Genomic DNA, 19,602 nt, shown 5'->3' with positions numbered 1-19,602 from the left:
AAAGCCATCTTGACTCGCCTCTTTCAAGAGGTTGCGCAAGACGCATCAACGATTTAACTATTTCCTCGTCCCTTCAACGGATGCTAGTCGCACTTGTCCTGTTTGTGGCATTATATGGAGCTTTCTGGCCCAGAGCCGAAGAATCCCCGTATGTTTATGCACGAGAATCCTCAAGATATGACATCACTTCCAGCAGAGAATCTGTCCATGTAGAAATCCTAGCCACCCATTCTCATCCTCCACAAAGGCCCTCCACGCCGTTGCCATACGGTCTAAGTCTTCTCGCGTAGCAAATCCTTCCCGAATTGCGATCTTTGCAAGCCCAGATGACCGGGCTCTCTCTTCCATCGAACCGCCCCAGTATTTCCGTTCGTCGGGACGGCTGAAACACCAGGATCCAGTACTCTTTTTCATATTCTCCAAAGCAAAGCCAGCCTCTTTCGCCCAAACGTGAAGATGACTCCCGGCTTTTATATGGTTGCCTTTAGCTTGTCGAATACGGACCTGAAGATCCCGCCAGGCCATCAGTTCTTCCGAATCGGGGTATATTGTTGAAAGAATAGATTCCTGTACCGCCACAATCCCCCCCCGGCTTTACCACACGCCGCATCTCCTTGAACGCCTGGACTGGGTCAGAAATATGCTGCAACACTTGGTGTGCGTGAACAACATCGAAGGTGTTTTCGGGGAACGGCAGATCGTGTATGTCGCCGACTTGAAACCTGACATTGGACACTCCTTCGGAGGTGGCAAGCACTTGTGCTCCATCTAATGGATCGGGCACGTATTCCACGCCCACAACATGCCCGAACGGAACTTTTCGCGCCAGGTCTATGGTTATAGAGCCTGGACCGCAGCCAACATCAAGGATGCTCATGTTCGGCTGCAGATGAGGGAGAAGGTAGGATGCCGAATTATTAGCATCGCGCCAGGAGTGAGTCTGTAGAACCGACTGAGAATGATCGTTTGTGTAGGCTTGAGTCATCTTCGGGAATAGACTGAAATAGAGATCTCTTGTATTGATTATCCTGGGATATTGGGGATGCAAAGTGTTAGGCTGGGTTCTGGTCATACATAACGCCCTCAACTCCGAAGGCGGTGAGAACGAACCAATGTGAACTCCGAAATAGTAGTGGAGAATTTGTGTACAGATTCCCATCACGGTGTTTGCCTTATTTCGTTTAGAACCTTCTGCTAGGAAAGTGTTGACCACTGCGGATGCGATGACAACTTTGAGAATCTTAGTCGGGGATGTCTACATACTTACGCTGTCTACCCTGCGGAATCTAGCTTATCTCTCATAAACTGAGTCCTAGCCACCGAGGGATGCATCACGCTACTTCTATCATGACTTGTCGGCTCAGGTCGACCGCGTGCATCGGAGGGAAGCCGTCGGCGATGCGCCAGCATCTGGTCATTCCGGACGGGGGACATCTGGGAGTAGTGGAGCGACTACTCGCGGCCACGGCCGATGCCAATGACCCTGCTGCTACCGGAAATGGACGAACAGTACACTAAGCAGCAGCAGGCGGAGGCCAGGTCCAGATAGTAGGACGGCTGAGGCATGCTGAACCAGGTACAGCTTCGACGAAGTAGTGTAAACGGCGCCTTGTCGAATTACGTGCGTTTGAGTTAAGGCGACTTCCTCCGCTCCGATCTTGCTCAATTGGTGGCAGTGGCAGCAGGGTTTCCAGTCTGGTGGATCGAATTCCTTGGTCCACCTTCAGAATTGAGCTACTGTTCAGGTCAGGGGTCTAAGGGGCGGTACATTTTGAAGTTGTTCCCGATAGCTCTCACTTTCTGCCGAGTCGAGATCACATTGTCATCTCCAGGTTCTGGGTCTGGCTCACGGAGGAAGGCATTCCAGTTGAGAATTTCCTCCGCGTGTTTGGGATTTCTCGTCGATGGCGGCATCTAGGATCGCGGTAGCTGGAGAGAGTGTGATCGAAGCCTAGAGTCTGCGAGGGAGGACCTACGTCCGTCTTTATATCTCCCTCTCCACGATGTATGATATAGTCGGTACGGGGTTGTACTATTTTCAGGGTTGAGAGTATACTACTGTTTTGGGTAAAGCGTGTCGATCGAGGGTGGGGCCGTCGACGCCGCGTGGAAAGACCACGACATTCCGAGTGAATGCCACGATTTTTTGCAAAAACACCACGCACGTTCGTGGTTTTTCCACTGTCAACCCTCCAATTATCACGTATCTTTAAACGCCAGCTCAGTGAATAATAACACAAGCTATTGCACATCGCAGAGATCTTGACCCGAATTTGATAACACTCAGATCAAGTCTAATTGTCCACCGTTTCATCCCCTGCACGTCGGCCATCAGCGCGATCTGGAACAGGCGACGAGCTCATGTGCCGTGCATAACCATTAGCTCCGTCATACGTGGACGAGTTCTTATCCCCATCCTCATCACCAGACTCATCGGAGAAATCACCTTCTTCCTGACCGGCGCGGAGCGCCATATTATCATCACCAGACGCCTCACCTAGTAGCTCGCGGTCTAGGTCGTCTAGTTCTCCTAAGTACTCGTGGCTAGCGCTATGATCATCCCAGGACGGGGTGCCCACGGCAGAGGCACCGGCCGGGCGGTTACGGTTAGCCTTCGGTCGTGCAGACCTAGATGATTTCTTACCGGTTCCTGGTGTTGCTGCTGGACCAGTGGACTTGCGTTTGGCTGCATTGGCCCGCGACGGGCGTGGACGAGATCGATTATTCGCAGCTCGTATATCTGCCTCGAGCGTGGCCTTGGCCCTCTGTCGCCCCTCCCGTTCTCTCTGGCGGACTTTCTTCGGTCTATTGGCATCTTCATAATCCCAGCGATCAAGACGTCGAGATGCCTTGCGAACGATGGAGAGAAAGAAGCTCGCTGTTATAGGACCTTCATGCGAAGCCCTGATATTTATGCTCAGCTAAGCTTCACCGCCTTGACCGCCTTCGGCTTCCCCTTTCTTCATACTCTGTTTCTTCCTTTCTCTTCTCTGCTTAACGAATCCTTCTTGTGAAATAGGACGCGCTATTAATTGATACAATTTGGCCCGATCCCTAACAATAATGTAGTGCGAGTCTGTTAGCCACTTTACTAGATGGCAGGGAGCTAGGAGTCCGAAGCGTCTAAGAAGGATATAACTCAAAGCATACTAAATTATGTCTAGCCTCGGCTTGAGCACTTGGATGTGTCTATGGTAGGAGGCTGGTTAGGTCGCTAATATTTAGTCGAGTTAGTGCACGCCCCTTATCGCCGACGTGTAGGGTTGTTTCTTTGTTAGGCGGGGTGTTACGGACCCTGCAGACCACCGCTACTTGAGGGAGTCCAAGACCCAATCACTCCCAGGAGCTATGCAGTAGCCCCGAAGTCACGTGCAGACAGATGAGTAATCCTCCGAGACGCTGTTTTCCGCGTCCTTTTAACCGTCACCATTATTCCGTTCACAGGTGTAGGTGGGTGGGCCACTCGCTTGTATGGGCCACTCGCTTGTGAATTACGTTACGGAATACGTTAGTTACTAAGTTAACTAACTATAAATTGTTAGGAGATGGGGATAATAGCAATTAGGCTTGTTGCGATTCCATTGGTTGACCCGTATGATCCACTTCACACCGTGTTTCAACACATTGCCATCCATCGCGTCGACTTCTCATCTTGGATACAGAACCATTTAGATGTCTTGTCTAACATGAAAGTCTCACGTTATATCAGCTCGAGGCAGAAATCATGCCAGCAATGTTCAAATTCCAAAACCAAGTGCGATCGCAAGCAGGGGCGATGCACCAGATGCACCCAACGAAACCTCTCATGCGTATACCCTAGGTCGAATCCATCGGAGAGCACCCGGCTCGAGAGCTCAATTAGTGACGGAGGCACATTTGTCTCAACCTCGAGGCCCGATGCATCATTCCCCGGCCCCAACTCCGACCTGTCAATCAACGCCGAGAGTACAAATCCGACTTTGCCAGAGCATATCGTGGACACACAGACTATCATCAATGATGCAGGCTCCGTTATGTCTTCCATTCCGTCTATTTCCACGCCTGAATCTCGTCTTCTAAGACATCTGGGTTCAAGTTCCCTGGGCGAAGTACCCGAGAAGCCAGACATTTTCAACTTCTCCCGTCTGGATTTGATCTGTCCCATCAATGTCGACGACATCAGTAACCGCTGGTTGAACCCTTATATTTCTGGTGCCGAGCCGGCAATCAAGAAGTATCCAGCCACCGTCACTCGCTTCATATACCGAGTTTTGAAGTCATACGCAGCCGTGGCGGCTCGTGGCCGTGCTACACTCCCATTCATTCATCCCACACAGATGAAGGAACCCCGCACGCATCTTGCCACATGTCTGAGCTTAGTCCGAATAAGTGTAAATCCATTACCAGGAAGTGAAGACGCTGCCGTTATTGTTCTTCAACGCGAGATGGAGAACATAGCGAAAGAGCACACAAACTATGATGACATGTCGCTACTCGCTGCGTTTCAGGCCTACCTCATATACACCATGATTCTGTTCTTTCGGCTCAGTCAGGGCACTAGCCCATTCTTCCGAGGTGCGATGATGACTCTTCAGGAAGTTGCTTCCTTGTCATCCCGCAGAGGATTAGTCTGTACGGCCGATGCAGCTCATACACGTCCAAGATGGGAAGAATGGATCGTGGCTGAGGCGAAGCGGCGCACGCTATATGTGATGTACCTTTTCGATAGTGTACTCTCAGCTCACGAGAATCTCCCTACTTTCCTCGGCACCGAGCTACGTGGCCTTCCTGCACCATCGAATAAGTCATTGTGGCAAGCGTGCAGCCGAAGCGATTGGGAGAAAGAATATAATATTTTCCTTGCTGAGTGGACAGAAAAGAGTCTCACAATCGATGAGCTTTGGCCTATCCCCCCCGAGTTGGCCGATGTGGACATTGTCCGAAAGCGACGGAGGATAGATCAATGGTTGGAAAACGTTGATGAATTTGGAACTATGATCTTTGCAGTAACAGGTTGTACGCACGGTTGTTGACCCAGTGTATTGAATGACATGCAAAAAATATCCTAGCGAAAAAGATGGACTCTGGACTTCGATACTTCCTAGGTCGTTCTCCATGAACAAAACTACCTATGACCAAGCGCCTGAATAGCTTCATCTAGAGAAATGACCCGAAGGTTCATTTTAGGAATCAGAGCCTCGAGCATCACCTTTGAGAATGCTTCATCCTGATCCACAGGCAACTCCACCACATTGTCTCTGATGACATAGATGTTGAAGTCCAAGTCAAACAGTCGGTATATGGTCGCCATCACGACGCCAGAAAGGCTCAACCCGGACTAGAGCACTTTCTGTTAGCTTGCTACTTTTCGCAGCTCAACGGAAAATGGCCACTCACGATAACCACAGTATCTATTCCCTGCGCTTTCAGGATTTGCTCCAGGTTGTTTCCAGTTGTTGCTGACCATCTGGTTTTCCGAAGGACGACATCTTTCTCATCTACCATAAAGCGAGAATCAATCTTGACTCCAGGAGACCCGTCTTCAAAAGAACCAAACGGGGCGATGAGCCTGGCAAAGGGCTTGTTGGCCTCTAGCTCCAGCTGGCCACGATTGAAGGCGAGAGTTGTGAAGATGGTGAGAGGGCGCTTGCTCTTGGAATGAACAGCATCGTTCCATATGGAGCAGCTTGCAATCATTGATTTTCCTTCCGGCGTTTCCTCAATCGCGTTTATCAGAAGACATATCCAATCAAGGTTCAGGATGGCATAGTGTTGCCCGAAGTTCACGGGTTCTTGCGTAGAACCCATTTTGAATATAGAACAAAAATCAGATAGTAAGGTAGAGAGACGGACAACATATTGCAGGCAATCTATGGACAGGAATCTATATTTATTCTCAACCCCGGCGCTTTGCCACAATTCCTCTTAGACTCCCGTTTGGCGGAGTTGAGGTTCTTCCTTGCGCCGGACTTGTCACCGCCCAAGAGCGGTAAAGCTGATACCCATTTATATCCTAAGCCTCTCCAATGAAGCCCCTTTATCTCCCATACATTCCTGATTCTGCCACTGCCTCTCTTGGACCAATCTAATCCGGCTGTCAGCTCCGGGGCGCCACCCTCAACTCCGACATTAAACTTCCGCCAACCCCGAACAGCGGACTTCATAACCTCCGCACTCCCAGATATATAAACGCATGGTTTGTCTTCCTAGATGGACACATACCAGTCTCTCTTTAACCTTAAGATACGTTTCTATTTATCACATTCGTTCATCGACGAAAGTCAATCGACACATCATGTCCCCCGGGGGCCCAAAAGAGCAGCCAGAGAGCAGTAATTCAGCACCGCAAGCATTCAACACTCCGGAGCCACCTTACACGATATTTGATAAGAGACAAAAATGGTTAATTGTCTTCATCGTCTCGTTTGCCGCAACTTGTAAGTCTTACTACATGGCACCTAGCTATGCCATATGTCGCATGATTAACCAAGATGTTAGTTTCTGGCTTCGCATCAAATATCTACTTCCCAGCGTTACCAACCATTGCAGATGACTTGAACGTATCTCTGGAGCTCGTCAACTTGACAGTCACGTCTTACCTTATCTTCCAAGGAATAGCACCAAGTTTTTGGGGCCCGGTGTCCGATGTTCGAGGTCGCCGAATCGCATACACATGCACGTTTCTCGTGTTCCTCGGCGCCTGTATTGGACTCGCGGAAACCAAGAATTATGCTACACTCATCGTGCTCCGATGTCTTCAGAGCACTGGCAGTGCTAGCACTATCGCTATTGGGTCCGGCGTCATTGGCGACATTACCACTCGAGCTGACCGAGGAGGCTTTATGGGTATCTTCCAAGCGGGACTCCTTGTGCCTGTTGCTGTGGGACCGGTTATTGGCGGTGGTATTGCAGGCTCCTTGGGATGGAGGGCTATCTTCTGGTTCTTAACTATCTACAGCGGTGTATTTCTCGTTTCGCTACTCGTTCTGTTACCAGAGACACTCCGGTCGCTTGTGGCAAACGGGAGCTTGAAGCCATCTAACCTCTTGACCAAATTTCCTCTCGATACTTATCAGAAGACCACCAAAGTCGAGTGGAATCCTGAAGCACCGCCACCAGAGCTTGCGGCAAGAAAGAAGATCGATGTCCTTGGGCCATTGCGCATCCTTAGCAGCAAGTTCGCAACCCCTATCATCATCTTCCTCGCGATATACTATGCTGTCTGGCAGATGAGTATCACGGCTATGTCATCTCTTTTTAAAAGTCGCTATGGTCTTAGTGAAATCCAGATTGGTCTAACATTCATCGCTAATGGTGTCGGCTCGATGGTCGGAACTTTGATCGCCGGGAGGATCCTCGATTTGGACTACCGCCGTGCCAAAGCTAAGTTCGAGGCTCGTTCATCGGACGCAGATGTTGAAGCTGGGAACGTTTTCTCAGATGTCACAAATGACCGGGAAGAAAGCTTCCCCATTGAGAAAGCCCGACTTCGACTCGTCCCCGTTTTTTCCTTGCTGCAATGTCTTTCGATTATTCTCTTTGGTTGGACCATCCAATATCCCCACCACGTTCACATCGCCGTCCCTATCATCTCCACATTCATCACCGGATGGACTGCTGTCTCTACGCAATCGGTCATCATGACCTACCTTGTCGACATATTTCCTGATCGAAGTGCCGCGGCTAGTGCCAGTCTCAATCTTGCTAGATGCTTGTTTGCCGCTGGCGGCACAAGCTTCGTGATGCCGATGATTAATGGCATCGGCGTGGGCCTCACTTTCACTGTTTGCGTCGCTATACAGGCTGTCGCGCTGATCGGTCCGCTTGTGCAGTGGAAATTCGCTGGGGTTTGGAGAAGAGAAGCTGAAAAAAGAAAGCTTTGAATGCTCAAGGGGGAAACCCTGATCTCTTCAATTTTGGTTAGACAATTGAGCGGAGGATTTCAGCAAGTCCGCAGCGTGCATTGCCATGTCTTATTTGCGATGATTATCTTGCAAATAATATTTAATTCATTTCATTTTGAAGTATAATTTTGTGTCCCCGATCACAAAGGAATTAAGATGGCGCCTCGACCACTCCATCCCCTGGAAAGATTCTAGAATCGCCTTTTGGCCAGTGCATATCTCTCGCCTTCGAACTTAACAACTTCTGCTACTAATCCTTGAGCATGCACCCTATGAGGCATAGATTCAGACAAGTTCTTGAATATAGCTATGTCAATCCTTTCCCAAGCCTCCTGCGCAGTATCAACTAAAATCTCCTACGTAGTATCGTTATTTGCCATATCCTTTAACTCAGGTCTGATTGAAGGATTTCGGCTTTCAGTAACGCCCAGAGGTTCTTAATTGGATTCAAATCATGTGAATAATGTGGCCACTCCATAACTTCAAATCCTAGTTCAACTAGGGTATCTCGGACAAGATGTGCAGTGTGAACTGGCGCGTTATCTTGCTGAAAAATGCCATCTTCGTTCTGGATCAATGTTAGGAGATAAGGGCGATATAAAGCATCAATCGCAAAGCGATCAACGCCTCCTGAACTTGATTCGGGATTCCTGAATAAGGGAATTAGTCTAGTCTTTCGTGGGGGTCTAGAAAAAGCCGCCCAAAATATCTGTTTTGTCTACTTTCCTCGTGTTGGTATACCTTGAACTTGATGCTTCTCGAGCTGGTATTTTGGTCGGATAAAGGTCCATTCACGGCGCTCACTAATGCCTCTCTTAACTGTATATTTATCAGACTAGCCACACGCCGGCCAGTTAGTACACTACGCGGTCAAAAGTCTGGGTACACTTAGACATGGACAGACCCGTCCCATGGGTCAAAGATCTTGACCCATGACCCAAACCCACGACCCATGGGTCGGGTCAATAAAATCCTGACCCGCCTATGGGTTGACCCGTGGGTTAACGGGTCAACCTATTTTTGACCTATTTTAGCATAAATTTCTTAATTAGGATAGATAATTTACTTACCTTTTTTAATAATATACTATTATTAAATACTATTTTTGTTCTAATATAACTTATAATTCTAACTCTTTATAAAAAGAATATTATATAGTAATAATATATTTAGAATATATAATATATTAATTTATTAATTTAATACTTTAAGGTAAGAATTATATTTTATAATAGGTAGATATAGACGAAAGAAGATATTAATTAACTATTTCTTATACTAAACCTAAAAATATATATTTAAAGTCTATAGTAGTACTTCTACTTTTTATATAAATAAACTATATATATTAGAAACAATAAAATAGATATAAATCTAATATCTAATATTTCTTTATTAATATATAAGTATATTATAGTCTTATTTATATAAAAGAATTATTTTAAATATTTTTTCTGAATTTATATAAAATAATAATATTAGCTGGTTAGATTGAAATTTTTTAGGGATAAAAAGAAAAATCTTAGGGTATTACTCTTACCTAATTATTTAGATTAATAGATTAGCCTATAGATTAACCTATTAACCTATTTCTTATTATCTAATAAACTTTATATATATTAGTAGAGCCTATTCTGATTAGTTATAAAATTTAGTACTAGAATAGTACTAAATTCTACCTATTAATAAAAAATAAGTATTAGACTTATATATTCCCCTAAATCTATAATAATTTACCTTAGATTATTTTTCTATATCTTAAGTCTCTTATTATAAAAGGATTATATAGTCTCTCTTTTATTAGATATAATAAAATATATACCTTTTTATAGTAGTCTTTCTATCTCTATTAGAACCAGGGTTTTAATCTATCTATGCGTTTATTTATAGCCCTGGTTCTAATATACCTACGTAAAAAGGTTAGCTAGTTAGATTGAAATTTTTAGGGGATAAAAATAAAAGTCTTAGGGTATTACTCTTACCTAATTATTTAGATTAACGGGTTAATCTATAGATTAACCTATTAATCTATTTCTTACTATCTAATAAGCTTTATATATATTATAGTAGAGTATCTTCTGATTAGTTATAAAATTTAACACTAGGATAGTACCGAATCCTACTTACTAATAAGAAATAAGTATTAGACCTATATATTCCCTTAAATCTACAATAATTTACCTTAGATTATTTTTTTATATCTCAAGTCCTTTATTTTAATATATTATTACTATATCTTTTCTATATCTTAGTTATCTATCTCGTACCCTCCCTCTCTTATTAAGAGTAAGGGGTTTAAATCATCTATTTTCTATTCTAATCAACTTCTCGATACCCTCTTAGAACTACTAGAAAACTAGTAAATTAAGTAAAGCCTCCCTTCTATTATACTATTAATACTAAAATAATCCGATAATCAGAAAAAGACCTAAGTAATTTTTAATAGTATAAATAAAATAGAGTTTTTAAATTAGTGGCTTAATACCTAAATTAGTGGTTCTTATAATACTATAAAAAAGATAAATTAAAAGGGTCCACGATAGACTAATATATAATTATATTTTAATCAAGTTATATATTTAGTAATAGGAGAGCTAAAGCTCCTATATAAGTAATATAATAAGATTATAAACTATCTAGTCTATACTAAGAATAGGATAATAGATCTCTAATATTACTAGAATCAGAGTATATATTAGAAAGGCTAAAGTACTACTAAATATTTAATAATCTAATATCTTATAGAATATATAATATATTATATAGCTATTATTTAATTTATAGACTAATCTTTCTTAGGCTAAGAACTCCCTTTAAATAGCCTAGCTAGTTATCTAAAAGCTATAGAAATAATAGTTAATTACTATAATAACTACTCTATGGCTTCCTTTTTAAATTATTAAGTATCCCGAATTCTAAGTCCTTCTTTAAATAATCTAATTATTATTATTTATTCCTAGTTTCTCTTCCTATCGAACTATATAGTATTAAATCTAAGGAATAACCTAAGATTAACAGAAAGATTTATTTTAGAAGCTTCCGTCTAAGGCTAAGCTCTCTGTTAGTCTTAACTATTGGATATCGTTATTTTAATAAGTATTTATGGCTATCTCTAGCTATTTTATTAATATAGACTAGAATTATCGAGAGGTTTTACTTAGCTTTAAACCTATTTCTAGTATATACTCTAGGCAGAATCTTAGTATAACCCTCCTCGATATCCTCTAGAAATATTAGATCGAAGACCGAGTACTTATAGTAACGACTAATAATATATCGAATAACTCTACCCTTATTTTAAGTATCTAAGATTCTATTCAATTATTAGATATTAACTCTAAGGTGATAATTATTCGGGTTCTATATATTACGTATATAATTTAGTTAAGTTTAAAGCAACTACTTAGCCAGATAAAAGTAAACCCTTAGAACGAGGTAACTAAGACTGTTTAGTCCGAGGAACATACCTAACACGCCCGTCGAAAAGCACAAAAATAAGATATTACGATAACTCTTATAAAGGTATATATTTATACTCCTTATTTATTAGTTAAAATACTAATCTACTTTATATTTTAGATTAGAAACCTTGCGATCTTTATTAATACAAGCCCTTAACGTCGGGAGTCCTTCCTTAGTCTCTAGCCCGACTACCCTCGATTGGTTCCAATTTAAGATATCCGAACTAGATAGAATTCAACCTTTTTGATACTCCAGCGTATAAAGCGGTTACAACTAGTCTTTAATCGATTTTGCTCTAAATATGATTATCCTTATCTTAAAATCGATATAGATAAATAACGCTAGATCGACTACCTTCTTAATATCACCTAGCTATTTTTCTAATTTACTATAGTCCTCTCAAAAACAAAGGATATTACTATTTATACTATCTTTGCTATCTATAATAAGCTATTTAATCATCTTAAGAGGTTAATTAGATAGCTTAGTAGAAAAAAGGTTAGATAGAAGCAATAGATATATCGAGCCCTTAAATCAGCCAAGAGTAAACTCTGTAAGTATTACTCTATGATAGATAATAAAGAGCTCGGTGATATCTATACGATTAGCACTATCTTAGCCCCTTAGTATAAGGTTAAATTTTTTTAAACTAAAGACTAAGACTACCCTTAGATGGATTATAGCGCCTAATACTAGCGAAGTCTTAAAGGTCGGTTTCTGAGTGTTACGCACTGGTCACCTATGGATGTTAGCTGGAACCTGAAGGTATACTTCTCTCAAGATACCAAGACACGTGGGTCTTTCCAGTTATACTAGAAGGCTAAGGGTCTCCTAGTATTAACGATATCTGGCCTTGTAACCGTACTGTTGCCTTGTCAGTTAGGCCTTATATAGGCTTGGGTCTGTTGAGGTATCGAGGAACGGTCAAGGTGAGGGGTGCTTAGTGATAGAAGTACCGAGGGTGCTTTACTACTAGAGGGGTTGTCTTGAGAGGATCATAGTGTAAACGAGACAATCTGAGTTAAACTTATAACTGAGGTTGATAATATGAGTTAAACGCGAAGAGCTAGATACGCGATGAACGAGTATCCTTATATATCCTTCGCCGAATATTCTATGCCCCCGTTTGTGGTATACTGTATACAGGCGTATAGTAGTCCTATTAATATACCATCCGATATACTATTCCTTAGCAATAGATCGCGGTATATTATCACGTGATCTATACCCCTATTATCCTGTATTATTACCGCGGGGTTGGTTAGCTCTAGTTTTCTCTTATACCCCTACTAGCGTAAGTAAGGTAGCTTGGTTTGTAATATCATCTCCCTCTCTTCCAGATTTTCGTCCTCGAAAAGTCTTTTAAATTCTCGGTGTCCTCTTTAGATGCGTTCTCACGATATTGCCTCGTTATATCCCCCTATACTGCCGTTAAACCGAAGCGTAACAAATACGCTGATAACGCTCGTTTAGGTAATAGGATTGAACGAATTAGTCGCCCTATAGATTCCCTATGCGATTATTGTTTTGTTCGTGGGAAATATTGTATTATAAGTCCCTTCGTGAAAAGTAAAAAGTGTTCGATTTATGCTCGTTATAGGTATATTTATAAAAGGAGTTTCTATATAGATAAGGAGTAGGATGATCTATAATAAAATAAACAAAAGTTAGCGTCCGATCTCGAGGAGGCCTAAAAGCAATTTCTTTAGTATTCGCAAAAGATAAATAAAGTAATAGCGAAGGTCCTTCGCCTTTAAAAATATTAATAATTTCTTAAAGAACGTGGTAGTCGGATATTGGATCACGATCAGTTGATATTGGATTAGTTAAACAAAGAGGATCCCTTTACCGCTAAGGAGTTTCGTGATTTTGATCGGCTAGCGGAGTAGTAGGAGATTCGTTAATTAGCTGCTATATCGGGAGATGCTAGTCTAATAAGGATGATCTAGTCTCTGGATTAGATATCTCTTGGCTTCTGGAGTATCGAGGCCGCGATTACCGAAAGGAATTTCGATCTATCTACTAGTGGAATTATTAAACTAGCTAGGAGTAACCTATTAGGTGCTTAATAGGTTCCTATATGTTTTTAGTGGTATTATACCCCTTTTATTTAATAAGATAGTGAGGTTTACCGCTGATATATTTGTTGTCTAGAACTTTTTTGACTTTATATTCGTTTTCGGTTTCTTCCTCGATCCCTATATTGGTAGCGAGTTCGGCGTTTTCTGGTGCGGGTTCGAGTAACGAGATATAAAAGACTAGATAAATACGTCGTATACTGTTAGGTAGATCCAAGAGATATATGACTAGTCCCTATTTTCCTTTAATAGTGAATAATCTAATTTTTAAGTAGTCAAGTTTGTTGCTAGATCGTTTAGTCTTGATGTTTTGACGTAGGAGATATACTTTCTCCCCCTTTTTTAGATTAGGTCCCTCCTAGTAGCGTTGGTTATAATATTTTTTTATATAGAGGTTAACAAATTCGATATCTCTGGATAGCTATAAGTATAGCTGCTTGAGTCCTGTAACTAAAAGGTTGGCTGATTCTACGATTATCTGTTTACCGATTAGTTCGCCGATAATTGTGGGATTATATCTGTAATTTACGAAAAATAGCGTTTTATTAGTCGTTGAGTTTATTGCGTTATTATACGCGAGTTATACTATTAGTAACAATCTTACCTAGTTATTCTGTTAATAGTTAACGTGGTATCTTAGGTATTACTCGAGGGTTTGGTTGACCCTTTCTGTCTATCCGTTAGTCTATAGGTGGTATATAGTAGAGAGTCTATGCTTAATATTTATGAGGTCCGCGAATAATTGCTATATGTTCGATATGAATAGCTTATCTCTATCGGACGTGATTTTGCTTAGTGTGCTATAGTTCGCGAAGATATAGCGAAGTAGTATATTTACTATTTAGGTCGTGTTAATCTATTTAGTCGTTAGGATCATATAAACGTATTTAGTTAGTCTATCGACTATAATCATAATTATATTATATCTATCCGAGTCTGGTAGCTTCGTGATAAAGTCTATAGTGATCCATTCCTAAGGTCTTGTAGGGGTTTCTGCGGATTGTAATCTTCTATATTACGTATGTCTTATTAGTTTGTTTCGTTGATATATATCGTATTATCGAGTGTAACGTATGATTTTTCGTCTTATATTCGGAAAGTAGAAATTACGTGAGATCTATTCTATAGTTTTTTCGGTTCCTATATACCCGTGTATAGGTATATCGTAGTAACGTTTGATAACTTCTTCTCGTAATAATATTAGAATATATATCAATCTATATATATATATAAGTCCGGTTTTATCTATTATTAACTTGTTGTTTTCTGCTGAATCCTTAAGCAAATCTTGTATTACTTAGTCGTTGATAGTAGTTTCTCGGAGCTGTTTTAATAGCTTATTGTCCTCGAGTTTAATAGTTACTATAAGGATTTATCTATTATAGCCGATTAATCTATCCTCGTTTTATCTAAGGATTGCTGGGTCTATTATTTTGGTGTTAAGCTTGTAATCTGGTCGCCGGCTTAATACGTTAGTTTAGCTATTCTCTATCCCTTTGTAGTAAATAATTCTAAAATTATATTACGCGAGGATTTTAGCTTATCGTGTTTATCGTCGAGTAAGTATTTTAGTCGTTATAAAGAACGTGAGGTTTTTGTGATCTATTTTAACTATAACTATATATTTAGCTCCTTCTAGATATAGTCTCTAGACTTAGAATATTAATACTATAGCCAATAATTCCTTATCGTGAATATCGTAGTTGAGCTTTGTTGCGATTATCTTTCTTGACTAAAATATGATTAGTCGAGGCTTATCGTTATCGTCTAGTTAGGTTAATCGTGCGCCTAATACGTAGTCTGATATATCCGTTTTAATTATGACTAGCTTCTCGTAGTTGAATACTATAAGGATTGTGTCTTTCTTAAAGAGTTTTTTAAGGTCTTAGAACGATTTTTCTGCTATATTGTCCTATACGAAGTTTTCTCCTTTTCTTATGAATCGATAGAGTCCTATTACGATGTATACGTAGTTTGGGATTATTTATCGATAGTAGTTAGCGAGTCTAAGGAACTTCTAGACGTCTTTAACGTTATATGGCGTTGGCTATTCGTGAATGTTTTTGACTTTCTCTTTTTCTATACTAAACCTTTTAGTGCTGATGATATATCCTAGGAATCCTATTTCCTGGATATAGAATTTGTATTTCTTGAGTTTAAGAAATACTTTAGCTTCTCTAAGCTTCTAAAGCACTTTCTTATTATATTCGATGTGGTCTTCGAGAGTCTTAGAGAATACTAAGATATTATCTAAATAGACTATAATAAAGGTGTCGAGGTATTCGTCTAACACGGTGTAGATAAATCGCTAAAAAGATACTGGTACGTTAGTAAGGCTGAAGGATATAACTATATATTCGAAGTGTCCGAACTTAGTCCTGAATATCGTTTTCTACTCGTGGCCTATACTGATCCTGATGCGGTGATACGCGTCGGTGATATCGTACTTCGTGAAGTATTTTGCTTCCTGAATCCGATCTTGGATCTCGTGAATTAAAGGTAATAGGTGTCGGTCTTTGATAGTAATCGAATTTAAATATCGATAATCCACGTAAAGACGTAGACTTTTATCTTTTTTTGGAACGAATAGGATCAGGTATCCTGTTAGTGAAGTTGATTTGCGTATATAACCTTTCTTTAGGTTTTCGTTAATGTATTCTTTTAGTGCCTGAGACTCTTTCTCGGATAGCTGGTAAATTGGCTTGATAGTAGGTTCCTTGCCTTCTATTGTATTGATTTCGTGGTCGAATAGGCCGTGCTCTGGTAGTACCCTGTTTGTTAGTTTCGTAAAAACATCCTTGAAGTCTTGATATTCTTTCGGAATTCGTGGTTTCTTGTTAGTGGTATAGATTTGCTTCGTTTTGTGCCTGATTATAACGTAGTCTCGTAGTTTATCGTCCGTTATATCTGGTGATTATTCGGTTATCGTGATAACGCTGATATCGTACGTCTACGTTTTGTTTTTCTGGTGTTATCCTATAATCTTGTTTGTGGGACTTTTTTTAAGTTCTCCTTCGTAGGGACCCTATATATCGTGGTGCGCGTCGATTAGTAAGGTGGCCTCGTCTCGGGGCTGAGAGCTTCTTTTAGGTTCTTTCTCGTAGGAACTCTGTTGGATACCGGTCTCTCTATGATTTAGTTCCTTTAATTGTGTCGTTAGATTCTTTGTAGTCTAGGTTTTGTATATCTCTTTGTATAGATATTTGTCGAATTCGATTTTTTCCGTCTGCTAATTGATTGTCGGATTGTGCTTCCGTAACTAGGGTACTCTAAGAACTATATTATATTCCCCTAGTTCGGTGATATCGAAGTTGATTAATTTAAAATACTTATAGGTTATTATCGGAATATTTCTGTTTTTGTGTGTAATTCCTGGTCCTAGGCTTTCTCCGTTAAGTCCTTGAATCGGTATCGGTCGTGGCTTCGCGTAGCCCTAAATTTGTATCTATTGCTGGTATCGGGGGTTTATAAAGTTGCTTATGGCTCCCGAGTTAAGTATCGTTTTAGTCGCTTAAAAGAGGATACTAATATTAAGCTTTATATACCTTCTTTATATTGTTACCGCTATCTATTGCCGCCCTTCTAACTGGTTATTGGCGTTTTATTTGTAGATCTTTTATCCGTTAATCTATGTTCTGGTAAACTCTGGTTTCTATCGAGGTTTCCTTATCTAATTTAAGGGTCGTGGCTCGATACTGTAATTAAGCTTGCCTTAGTAATGAATTAAGTAAGTATCGTCGTAGTATATAAGTGTTAATATATCCTAGTAGTCTAGGTGTCGTGCGTGTCCTTTATATATGTACCGTGGGTTTGGATAGGGGTATCCGAATTTTTTATTGAGTCGAGTTGTTAGTCGTTAAAAGTCCTTGTTGTATATACTAACGCTTTTTATCTATCGGAGTTACTGTATCTCCTTAAGCGAGTCTTTACTTTTCTAGGGGTCTTCTTAAGGCGATTCCGGAGTCTCCTAAGAAGTCTCCTGAGGTTTAGGCGTTGTTGGAATTTCGATCGGTGTTTCTAAAATACCGTATCCCTAACCAGAGGATTCTTCTAATAGATCCGGCGAGTTATCGTTCTCCTAGGGACTATTCTAGGTCTATCCTTGACTCTTAACTGTTTCCTAATTAATTTCTGGAAAACCTTTTAACTCTCCTTGGTTAAATATACCGTCGTTAGTGAACTTTTCACGTATCACGAATATATCTTCGCGTCTTAGAACTAGTGTCTACGCGGTATTTAGGTTCGAGTTATATCTAGTTGCTTTAGGGTCTTCGCTAAGGGATTCTTTATCCTAGCGGTCGTTGTTTGTTACGTAGAGTTGCTAAGCTAGTACTCCGGTAGTGTTATAAGCTCCTCTATCCTACGTGGCTTGTAGTTGCTGTCGCCGATTACTATTGTCTAATACTTTCTTATGGTAATCCTTGATTTAGTAGCCTAGCTTGCTATAATAGAAGCAAAGATTCTTTTTTTGCGTTCTTCTTATTCTTTGGTCGGAAGTCTCGCTACGTCGAGCTCTATAGGTCTTGGTCTATAAGGGTTATTGTCGTATGATTCCTTTACTAGTTACTGCCTTTGCCTTTATCTACCGTTATGGCGGCGGAATCCTCGTAGGATATATCCGGTGTTATTTTGTTATGTTTTACGTCGTTATTGTCTACGCTCGTAAAGCCGGTTATCGAATTTGACTGCTATCTCGATCATCCGAGATAGGTCGGTTGGTTGATTAATTCTTATAAGTTTGTCTTTGATTTCTTCCTTGAGTCCTTGTTCGAATAGCTAAATATATATATTGTTATCGTAATCGAGATACGAGATGATCTGCTGGAACTTAGCGGCGTAAATACTGGCTAAGCTGGTTTGTCGGATTCGTTTAAGTCGTCGCTCTGCGGTTTGTTATGTATCGATATCCCCGAATATCTGTTCGAGTTTTTTTTTGAAGTTGGTATATAATTAGAAAATCGCCTAAGTTACGTCTCCTTAATCTAGTTACTTTTTCTCGTTGAACTCCTTAATATAGGGCTCGAACTAGTTAAAGGCTTATCCTTAAAGATAGGTTAAAGCGTAGATAACCTTATCTGCTTCTTCTATATAGTTAATAATATATAACTATATATCTATCTAGGTTAGGAATCCTCGAAGCTTAGATCGAGTTTTATCGAAGAAGTCGGGTTTCGGTAGTTTTATAGACGCTGCGGGTCTGGTTCTCTCCTAGATAAGTTACTCTTGGAGCTAACTAATTATATCTATGAGTTACGCGTTGGTCGGAGTAGATTAGCTCGCGGAACCACGCGAAAGGTTACTGGCGCTGTCGTTGCCGGCTATGGTTATTAAAGCGTTAACGTCTTGTATACTATGATTTAAGACGGGCGTTTAAAGTGTTACGTACTGGTTACCTATAGATATTAGCTAGAACCTAAAGGTATACTTCTCTTAAGATACTAAGATACGTGGGTCTTTCTAGTTATACTAGAAGGTTAAGGGTCTCCTAGTATTAACGATATCTAGCCTCGTAACCGTACTATTACCTTGTTAGTTAGGCCTTATATAGGCTCGGGTCTGTTAAGGTATCAAGGAACGGTTAAGGTAAGGGGTGCTTAGTGATAGAAGTACCGAGGGTGCTTCACTACTAGAGGGGTTATCTTAAGAGGATCATAGTGTAAACGAGACAATCTGAGTTGAACTTATAACTAAGGTTGATAATATAAGTTGAACGCGAAGAGCTAGATACGCGATGAACGAGTGTCCTTATATATCCTTCGCCGAATATTCCATACCCCCGTTTATGGTATACTGTATACGGGCGTGTAGTAGTCCCATCGATATACCATCCGATATACCATTCCTTGGTAATGGATCGCGGTATATTGTCACGTGACCTATACCCCTGTTATCCTGTATCATCACCGCGGGGTTGGTTGGCTCTGGTTTTCTCTTGTACCCCTGCTGGCGTAAGTGAGGTGGCTTGGTTTGTAACACTGAGCTACTAAGCTAGTAATATTCCAAGCTCTTAATCACTATCTAAAATAAAATAGTCCTATTAAACTAACAAGCTTAATATATTTTTAATAGCTAATTCTTCTACCTTAAGCTCCTAGTCTAAGGTAATATAGTATATCAAAGAAGGTAAGTTTCTATATATACCCCTATTAAAACTGGGGTTCTAAGTAATCACTTAAAAC

General features: G+C 40.7%; 5 protein-coding genes across 5 annotated transcripts; 2 read left to right on the top strand and 3 right to left on the bottom strand.

The window, feature by feature from the left end:
- Window positions 1-183: 183 nt before the first annotated feature.
- On the bottom strand, window positions 184-985 carry NUU61_007419 (class I SAM-dependent methyltransferase; the record flags this gene model as incomplete). The annotated part of the gene is made up of 2 exons (XM_056657944.1): window positions 184-530; window positions 604-985. 2 exons carry the CDS (start codon window positions 983-985, stop codon window positions 184-186), a joined length of 729 nt encoding a protein of 242 aa, XP_056510744.1.
- Window positions 986-2,294: 1,309 nt separating this feature from the next.
- Window positions 2,295-2,966, bottom strand: NUU61_007418 (uncharacterized protein; the record flags this gene model as incomplete). Its single annotated transcript, XM_056657943.1, has 2 exons — window positions 2,295-2,878; window positions 2,933-2,966. The coding sequence occupies 2 exons, from the start codon at window positions 2,964-2,966 to the stop codon at window positions 2,295-2,297; spliced, it is 618 nt and encodes a 205-aa protein (XP_056510743.1).
- A 720-nt stretch (window positions 2,967-3,686) lies between these two features.
- Window positions 3,687-5,012, top strand: NUU61_007417 (Zn(II)2Cys6 transcription factor domain-containing protein; the record flags this gene model as incomplete). The annotated part of the gene is made up of 1 exon (XM_056657942.1): window positions 3,687-5,012. One exon carries the CDS (start codon window positions 3,687-3,689, stop codon window positions 5,010-5,012), a length of 1,326 nt encoding a protein of 441 aa, XP_056510742.1.
- A 92-nt stretch (window positions 5,013-5,104) lies between these two features.
- NUU61_007416 (cysteine hydrolase family protein) lies at window positions 5,105-5,787 on the bottom strand (the record flags this gene model as incomplete). The annotated part of the gene is made up of 2 exons (XM_056657941.1): window positions 5,105-5,317; window positions 5,377-5,787. 2 exons carry the CDS (start codon window positions 5,785-5,787, stop codon window positions 5,105-5,107), a joined length of 624 nt encoding a protein of 207 aa, XP_056510741.1.
- A 487-nt stretch (window positions 5,788-6,274) lies between these two features.
- Window positions 6,275-7,862, top strand: NUU61_007415 (putative MFS multidrug transporter; the record flags this gene model as incomplete). Its single annotated transcript, XM_056657940.1, has 2 exons — window positions 6,275-6,416; window positions 6,478-7,862. The coding sequence occupies 2 exons, from the start codon at window positions 6,275-6,277 to the stop codon at window positions 7,860-7,862; spliced, it is 1,527 nt and encodes a 508-aa protein (XP_056510740.1).
- Window positions 7,863-19,602: the final 11,740 nt, after the last annotated feature.

The sequence above is a fragment of the Penicillium alfredii genome (assembly GCF_028826965.1).
Source record: "Penicillium alfredii strain IBT 34128 chromosome Unknown utg000009l_segment0_segment0, whole genome shotgun sequence".
Lineage (NCBI taxonomy): Eukaryota > Fungi > Ascomycota > Eurotiomycetes > Eurotiales > Aspergillaceae > Penicillium > Penicillium alfredii.
The sequence above is the reverse complement of the archived record's forward strand: the minus strand, read 5'-3'. Positions and strand labels throughout refer to the sequence as shown.